The sequence below is a fragment of the Polyodon spathula genome, chromosome 2, assembly GCF_017654505.1.
Source record: "Polyodon spathula isolate WHYD16114869_AA chromosome 2, ASM1765450v1, whole genome shotgun sequence".
Lineage (NCBI taxonomy): Eukaryota > Metazoa > Chordata > Actinopteri > Acipenseriformes > Polyodontidae > Polyodon > Polyodon spathula.
The window spans coordinates 30,047,311-30,057,135 of record NC_054535.1 but is presented as its reverse complement, the minus strand read 5'-3'; the positions used below and the strand labels follow the sequence as shown (position 1 = coordinate 30,057,135).

At 34.8% G+C, this 9,825-nt stretch overlaps 1 protein-coding gene across 1 annotated transcript; it reads left to right on the top strand.

The window, feature by feature from the left end:
- Window positions 1-5,567: 5,567 nt before the first annotated feature.
- fgg (fibrinogen gamma chain) lies at window positions 5,568-9,704 on the top strand. Its single transcript, XM_041219581.1, has 9 exons — window positions 5,568-5,703; window positions 5,810-5,854; window positions 6,030-6,216; window positions 6,854-6,938; window positions 7,602-7,732; window positions 8,054-8,187; window positions 8,281-8,465; window positions 8,734-9,011; window positions 9,231-9,704. The coding sequence occupies exons 1-9, from the start codon at window positions 5,647-5,649 to the stop codon at window positions 9,422-9,424; spliced, it is 1,296 nt and encodes a 431-aa protein (XP_041075515.1). The 5' UTR covers window positions 5,568-5,646; the 3' UTR covers window positions 9,425-9,704.
- Window positions 9,705-9,825: the final 121 nt, after the last annotated feature.

Below are 9,825 nucleotides of genomic sequence, written 5' to 3'. Positions count from 1 at the left end.
CTATACATAACATATCCTAAAACAGGTTTATAAAAAACATGAATCAAAGGCAACAACTACAACCTAAAGAGTGAGAAGCTTCAAATGTCATTTTAAGTACTGGTTGGCACCCTGTGTTATTGTATGGTGTTTGCACTATAATGCTGCCTGTTGTGCACTGCACTTACAGCACATGTGTATTTTCCTTTTAAAACAGGATCTCTGGTAGCACATTCAATTAAAGAAGGTTCTCAGTTACCACACCGTTCTCTAACACATTACTGGCAGAAAGCATGGCAGTGAATAAGGGAGCTTAATTAGACTAAAGGTAGGAAAGAAGCCATTGAAGGGGTGTGAACAATTTCACCCTCCAGGTGGAGTGATCAAGGAAGTGAATTGGAAACAGAGTTTTTTAATTTGAGTGTTTAAGTTAAATGTTAAATTTTTTTTTTTGTTGTTGTTGTTTTTTTTTAACCCAGTTTTCTTCCCAATTTGGAATCTCCAATTGTGCTATTACTAATCCTGGTTCACCACTGCAACCCCCCGGCGACTTGGGAAACGGAGATTGAAACGCGCATCCTCCGAAACGTGTTCCTGCCAAGCCGTCATTTTTTGGCACTGCGGACCCACCAGATCTATACTGCTGGAGGACAAACAGATCTGAATGGCTCCACTGCAGACCAGCAGGCGTCCTATCAGACACAGGGGTCACTGATGCACGGTGAACCATGGATTGCCCTGACAACCTAAGCCCTCCCTACCCGGGCGGTGCTCGGCCAATTGTGCGCCGCCCCCTGGGAAACCCAAGTTATGGTCTGGAATGACATAGACTGATTTCAAACCTGTGATCCCCTTGGCCCGGTTTTTCAAAACTTTGGTAATCCAATTTACGCATTTGATCTGGATTAGTGCGATCGGTATTACTGTGATCCAGATTTCGTTTTGGCAATCCAATTGCACATTTTATCACGACTAAATGTTGCAATTTGGTTTCTGAGAATTTAAAGAGGAGATCAGGATTACTTTGATCCAAAATACCAGGATTATTGTGATCCTACTGCAGAGGTGGATTTAGCTTTTAAATGATCATAAAATATTGATATTTTGTTTGAATTGTCACAGCAAACACATGTTATATGTCCAAATTCATTGTTAGAATATAATATTTACATATTTATTTAAGTTTTGTATCCATGTAAGCAAAAATGAAAACACATATTTAGTGGTATAGCTTTAATAGCAAAAAACATACACCTTCACATACGTCCCCTTAAAGCTTGTCTGAGAGTTGCTGGACTCCTGACCGACGAAGAAGAGGATGAAGATGTCTAAAAATGTTCAAAAGTTTTATTTTTATTCCAATTAGATTTAGTTACCTGGGTATATATAAAATAACCATTATTTGCATGTGTTATATGTGCACTAGCAATAAAAGTGATTTTGTTAAAAAATAAAATATATATATATAAAACAAAATAAAGTTGTGTGTCAATCATTATTACCATAATCTTGTTTCTTTTGTTAAATTAGGTTATATCTTAAATAAAGCCTCTTAAAAAAAAGATATCAGATCAGATCAGGCCGTCCAGCCAAACTGGATGACCAAGCAAGAAGGAGACTGATCAGAGAGGCTACCAAGAGGCAAATGGCAACTTTGCAAGAGCTACAGGCTTTTATGGCCATGACTGGTCAAAGTGTGCATGTGACAACAATAAACCAAGCACTCCACAAATCTGGCCTATATGGTAGGGTGGCAAGAAGGAAGCCATTACTCAAGAAAGCCCACCTTGAATTCTGTTTGAAGTATGCATAAAAACACTCAGGAGATTCTGCAGCCATGTGGCAAAAAGTTTTGTGGCCTGACGAAACTAAAATGGAACTTTTTGGCCTAAATGCAAAGCGTTCTGTTTGGCGCAAACCCAACACAGCACATCACCCAAAGAACACTGTTCTTACCATGAAGCATGGTGGCGGCAGCATCATGTTATGGGGCTGTTTCTCATCGGCAGGGACTGGGGCACTTGTCAGGATAGAAGGGAAAATGAACGGAGCAAAATACAGAGAAGTCCTTGAGGAAAACCTGCTGCCCTCTGCAAGAAAGTTCACCTTTTAGTATGACAATGACCCAAAGCACATAGCCAAAGCTACACGAGTGGCTGAGGAACAAAAAGGTAAATGTCCTTGAGTGACCCAGTCAGAGCCCTGACCTAAATACAATCGAAAATTTGTGACATGACTTGAAGATTGCTGTCCATCAACACTTCCCAAGGAACTTGACAGAGCTTGAACAGTTTTGTAAATAGGAATGGTTATATATTGCCAAATCTAGGTGTGCAAAGTTGGTAAAGACCTATCCCAACAGACTCACAGCTGTAATTGCTGCCAAAGGTACATCCACCAAGCATTAACTCAGAGAAGTGGAGACTTATCCAATTATGATCTTTCAGATTTGTATTTTAATATTTAATCTTTTTCTTTTTTTTCCCTTAACAGTGTTTCAGTGGATCACTTTGATCCAGATTAAAAGTTTTGAAAAACTGGCCCCTGGCTATAGGGCATTTATTATGGATGCATCATTCAGGAGCCCCCCCCCCCCCCTTTTTTTTTTAAATAAATAAAACATTAACAAGACTTGAATTCAGTTTAGTGTCAACTCAGCAGAATTGAATTTCACAAGATTTTGCAAATATTTGAGACTGCACTGTTTCAGGTCGATCATGAGTCTTTTAACTCTTCAATTTAACAAACAAAGCAAAAGTTCATTGATCAACGTAGAGCATACAATGAGAGACTACCCCTTTCAGAAGAACCAATTTAAAAGATGGAAATGATCTTCTCAACCAGATTTGTGAAAATCCAAGTTGTTTTGGATTAAGTGTGGTCAAAACGGGGGGAAAAATTATTATAAAACTATTGAATGCAGCAAATGAATGACTGTCCCAAGGCTAGAATTATGATGTTCTTTTGTTGCTGATTTTTCTTTAATTCATTCCTAATATTATCCCTTGCAGGCATGAAATCCTCCAGTGAAAGGGGACATTTTTGTATATATCTGTGGAACTGGCAATTTGATTGTCATGAAACTTGCTATTAACATTATTTAGTTTGTATCTGAATATCAGATTCTGAAGATATACTGGGGTGTTTGTCTGGCCATACATCTCTCTCTCTCTCTCTCTCTCTCTCTATCTATATATATATATATATATATATATATATATATATATATATATATATATATATATATATATATGTGTGTGTGTGTGTGTATGTCACACGTATATTGCTGCATAAATCTGGAGAACCGCTTATAGAATTGGCATAAACTTGGTTGTAACATTATCAGCGTTCTTGAGAATATCGGATATAGGATTCTGAGGATATAGGGGGAATCTGTATGTCTCATTTACATTTTTGCATTAATCTGTAGATTTAAGCATTTCATTGCTAATTTGTATTCTATACTGTTCTGTTATTTGGTTTATATAGGTCATGGCTGTCCCTTTTTTCATCATACTGGGAGCTCTAATGTTAAAATAACAGCAGTGGTCAGGGATGTTTGTTACTGATATACTTCTTTTGAAGTAGAAACACACATGTATAGCATTCTCAGGATTGTTTATCATTTTGGAACACTAACAAAAAAAAAGTTATCTTTTAAAAATAAATGAAAGACTGATGAAAGCACTCTGGAGATTTGACTCCCCGTGCAATAACTGTATATGTAGAATAATTTCACTGAATGATGACGATTGCAGGTTTTTTGGGTTGGTGACTAAGTTGAGAATTTGGATTGGATGGCTGACTCTGCATTAAAGCTATCTATTTATTGTTGCAAATTACAATTAAATAAAGCCATGTGCCACTGCTACAAGCCATGGTGCTTCTAATGAACACTGAATACCCCTTATCTGCCAAGTTGATGTATATTTGAAAAAAAAAAATCTACAGACAAGGATAAAAAGTCACTTCCTTTCTAACTATCAAAATTAACTAAAGTTTGTTTTATTTTTGGTTTGCAGTTTGTTTTTTTGATCTGGTCTTATAGAGTAGAAAATGCTGCTGCAAAATATATTTTTTGTTATCCTTTCATTTTTATATTCCCAGTATATCTATTTGATGCATTTTAGTTTCATATTTAAACTATTTCATTTGGCAACTCATGTTTTCATTAAGGCTAGGATTAAGATGTCTGATAAATTTATGTAAAATCAGGCAACTTTCTGGGAAGTTTTCAAGCAAATCCCTGTCAGGGACATTTCAAGCAAACTAAGTTGATTAAATAAATATGGTTTAGTTGTGGCTTGAAAACCAGAAACTGTGTGTTTGAAACCAGCGGATGTCAAATAGGCACTGTCATTTTAGAAAGCAATTCTTTATTGCAATTTATTGCAAGGAAACTCCCAACCACATTATACTTTTATTTCCACTGCATTAAAAATGTATTTTTTAAATATTCAGCTGAATTTTGAAACTGTCCCAGCACTTCTAAGACTTTCAAATGATCCGTTATGGAACAGATGAGGCTGGCTGTCATGGGGGTTTAGTGAAATAAATTCTGGTTGCAATATTATTTATTAATAATAGATACATTTTTGAGAAAAGAATTTAAAGTTTTGTTTTGGGAAGTTGTCAGGAAATGCTGCACTGAAGATTAAAGCATGAACACAGTGACCTGGCTTACTCAAACAAGATGTATTTGATCATGTTTCTATTGATGACTAATGAAATTGATCCTTGAGAGAAACAGAACATTGTGTATTGAACACCGGAAATACTTTTATTTGAACAGCTTCACCAGATGCTAAAACTACATTAAAATAAATAAATAAATAAATAGATAAATAAATAAATAAAAAGTGTTGAAACTTAAACGCCCACTTCCTGTCTTTCTTGTGTGCTTTAATTACGATTATGTTATTAATGTTATTTATGTTATGATGTAGTATGTGCAGTTTATCACAGTAGGGCCTATACTGTACACTCCAACGCACAAAAACTGATTATTATTATTAAAAAGCTGCTTGTTTTCTTATCACAAAAATCGTATAATTAAAAAAAAAAAAAAAAAAAAAAAAAAAAATGAAAAAATGAAATAATAAAATGTGTGTGCACTGCATAACCTAAATTAACAAAAAAAGAGCTTACGGTTTAAAAAGATGATTTATTTGATAAAAGTGTGGCATAAACACCAGCTAGATGTAATAATTTGACAGTACCGTGGAACCATTGTTGAATTCATCACCCACTAATTTTTAGAGGTAGGTCGTTATTGTAATCTATTGTGATTCCCCGGTGCTATAGTAACATCTAACCGTAGGTTTGTTATGACGGAGTAGACGTTGATCAAATTAACCACTTAGTGTTTTGTTTCTTGATATACTTTACAACATTTGAAAGTAAAGGTTGATTACTAATCAATCTACCTTAAATCAACGTATTATCGAAAACCGAGCTTGTCATGCTATTCAAAAAGAGTGAGTCAACGGGGAGGCAGACGTGACAGTTGTGTGCCAACCCACCTCCACCCCACACCTCCCCCCCTTTGTTTATCCACTTGATGTACTGGAGGTTGCTCTTAAGACCTTGATCAAATAAATTTCGACTCGCTACTGGGGAATTTCATTTTCCACAGAAAGCGGGCAACGATCGGAACTAAAGAAAAAAATGCCGCTGTTCAGAGTTAAATCTTTGTTTTTTTTTTTCATTTCTTCCACTTTAGCAGTAAGTAGCGTTATCTGAATGGAAATTTCAGGTTATTATCATATTTATTACTTTTGCTGTTGTTATTGAATTCTATTTAAAATATGTCCTCACTTCTATTTGACAGTATTCCCCACCTCTACGGGACACATGCACCCCCGACCCGGAGTTTGTAAGTGTCAGCCTTTTCCTTCTCTCTCTCTCTCTCTCTCTCTCTCTCTCTCTCTCTCTCTCTCTCTCTCTCTTTTCTTTTTTTTTTTTTTTTTGGGGTAAATGTTGAACTGGACATGACACATGTGCGTGATTTAACTTGTTTGCTTTTTTGTTGTTTTGTTCTGTTTTTGCAGGGACAATACTGCCCGACCACATGTGGAATTGTAGATTACTTGCAAAGATACAAACCGAATACTGACAGTGAACTCAGTTACCTGGAAAACACCTTAAATCAGATCTCAAATTTAACTATAGGAGCACAAGAAAAGGCAAACTACATAAAGGATTCTAGCATCTCCGCAAGGAAATCTTCTTTACAAGGTATAGGTCATTTAAATAAAAAGATATATTGAATACGTTAAGAGTTATTAAAATTAAACAAGGCCCTAGTTTTGATTACCTGTACCGTTTTGATTAATTTAAAACAAAATGTTTAACAATTAAACATGAATCCGGTTAAACAAATATTATTATGTAATATTTATTAACTGTATACTGTTAAGTTTATTTTTCTATTTTAGTTCAAGTATGTCATCAATCCATTAAAACAAACTTTAAAAGTGTGTTTAAAATAGCTATTTTAATGGGCACTGTTTAATAACATGTTGACACACAAATATATATATATATACATATATATATATATATATATATATATATATATATATATAATATAATACGGTTAGTTTTACATTGGGGTTACAAAATGTAAACCAATGGTCGATTTAGAGTTTATTTGTTTTTCATTTTATTTGGGTACTAAATTCTCCCAGGAGAATAAACTTTATCAGTATTTGTTGTATTTCTTTCTTGCCGGATTTCTTTCTAACAATTTTGCAGTCCTATAATGACTTCAGTGTACGAGTTAAATTGTGATTTGAGGTTAGGATTAGATTTGTGTGAAGATGATCCTGGATACATTCTGTTTTTTTTTTTTTGGTTTTTTTCGTTATTCCAGATTTATATTTGAAAAAATCCAACACCATGCTGGATGAAATTCTGCGATTTGAGAAGAGTATTATTTCCCAAGAATCTCAAATATAGTAGGTATCTTTTTAAAGCACCGTAACATTATACGAGATATCGTAGTTAAACATTATTTTAATACAGCAAGAAATCAAAAAGCCTATAAAATTGATTTAAAAATGTATTAAATATTAATATTTAAAAATGTATTAAAGAAATGCACATGTAGATATGAAATACTGTTTGAGTACCCTGACAAATTGAATCCTAAAATCAGTGCCAGAATGTGAAATGGAAATTTGTTATTTCTTGAATAACAAATATGAAATACCTTGCAGGGTGTGTTTTCAAGATGTACAAATCTTTTGTTTTTGTGCCAATGTTTTAATATGCCCCTATAGGTTTAATATTATTTATGGAAGTTATGTATAGAACAAGACATTGCATCTCAAAACTAAGTGGCGTTGCTAGCAGCACAATACATGTTAAAACATTGAATCCAAGGCAGGTTAGGCTACAGCTATTTAAGGGTCATTTATATTTATGAGACGGTACTCTAATACTTTATGATTAAGATTACTCCAGCTCACAAAAACGATTCTCATAGGTTTACCCAAAGAAAGTAAATTGATATCTTGCTGTCTCGAATATTTCTTTTTTTTTTTTTACTAAAAGTGAAGACGATGGCAGTTTGTTTTAAAGAACACTGTTGTTTAATGAAATGTGGGTTGTATTTTCAGTGAGTTGCAAGATTTATTACGAGCAAATGATCAGAGAATGGTGCAGCTTAAACAGATGGCTGTCCAGCTTGAGCAAATATGTCAAGAACCATGCAAAGATACTGTTGAGATTCAACAAATCACAGGAAAAGGTGATACCAAAACACATTTTAAAATGCCCTTCTTTTATGGAAAATGTGTTACTATGATTATTTTGCTTCACATAGCTTTAGACAAATGTATGGCTTACAAGGGTGGGTTATGGTCACTTTTGTGGCCATATTTTGTTGGAATACCATATAATTTTTTTTTTTTTAAAAATCACATTTTAAAATATCACTCATAGACTATACTTTTTTGTATTTAAAAAAAAGTACAAAATAAACATGAAGGGCAACTCCGTTGTTTTCTCTTTATTTGAATTTATGTGATTAGTTTATCAGATATTATAACTACACTTTTTTGTTGTTAAGATTGTCAGGAGGTTGCTAACAAAGGAGCAAAAGTCAGCGGTCTGTACTTCATCAAACCCACAAAAGCTAAACAGTCGTTTTTGGTTTACTGTGAAATCGACACAAATGGCAATGGCTGGACAGTTATTCAAAAGGTGCGTTCATTGGAAACATATTTTGTGGTATGTTCGATATATAAATAAATGAACCCTAAAATGATGTAACTACCCTTTTAAACACATTTTCAGAGGCTAGATGGCAGTGTGAACTTTACCAAAAACTGGATTCAGTACAAGGAAGGATTCGGATACTTGTCTCCTACTGGAAATAGTGAATTCTGGCTTGGCAACGAGAAAATACATCTGCTTTCCACCCAGGCCACTATTCCATACATCCTCAGGATGGAGCTGAAAGACTGGAATGGCCAAACAAAGTAAATAATAATCTTATAATGGCGTAATAATATTGGTTTATAATTCAAAGTTTCATAGACACAGATCTGGTTGTGTAACTGAAAGTGATCTTATTTTATGGAACAGAATAATCTGGAGGTGGTGGGAGCTAGGGACGGGGCAGTACTTTCTACAGATTGTTCATTAAGTTCCAGAATAAGCCGTCTTACTGGTTTATGTCACATAATTTGTACAACAAGCATGAAAAGGCAGCACATATAATTTAACATTTTTGTTTTGCACTGCTAGGAATGCAGACTATTTTATGTTCAAGGTGGGCCCAGAGGCAGACATGTATCGCCTGACCTATGCTTATTACTTCGGAGGTGAAGCTGGAGATGCCTTTGATGGGTACGACTTTGGAGACGACCCCAGCGACAAGTACTTCACCTCCCACAATGGAATGCAGTTCAGTACCCCGGACGTAGACAATGACAAATACCAGGGTAACTGCGCCCAGCAAGACGGCTCCGGCTGGTGGATGAATAAATGCCACGCAGCTCATCTCAATGGCAAATACTACCAACGTAAGACATTTTTATTATGAACCCCCCCCCCCCCCCCCACACACACACACTCAAGTTAGTATATTATTTTTTTACAATGTGTATTGTACAAAGGTTTTCTCTTATACAGACGTTAAGTGCATTCATTTTAAATGAAGTATGTGACCATTGAGACAGTCAGAAGATACTTATTTAATTTTTTATTTTTTTTTAACTGACATTGATTTTTTTCCCTTCTAGATGGGGTGTACACAGCTGAAGATGCTCAACCAAATGGGTATGATAATGGAATAATTTGGGTAACGTGGCACGACCGCTGGTATTCCCTAAAAGAAACTACAATGAAAGTCATTCCCTTCAACAGAGTAAACATGGCCGGAGGGCAGCAGCATGTACTTGGTGTCAAAGATATTGGTGGTAAGGGAGACATGTAAAGGGGCACTTTGTTTCCATTCAGTGTGAAAAACCACTTCTCCCTTGTAATATGCAAACTTTTTCTTTGTTTTCAATAAAATATTTTTGAAAAAGACATATTATGATATGTTAAAGGTATTTGTGAATATTTGCAAAACCTGTTAATAAATGTTGAGTCTCCTTTATACAACAACTTTGATATAAATCATCATATGTAAATCTTGGCCATTCCAAATGTTAGAAGAAAGCATGGTTCTGAAAGTGTATCTTAATAAATGGCAAACCAACTTGGTATCAAAATGCGGAATACTGGATTTGTTTCAGTTAAAAAAGTTCTTATAACCACATTTATAGAAATAATTGATTTAATCTTTTGTGGTCCTCCAACGCTGTACGTTCTGGATATGGCTGCATGGCGCAT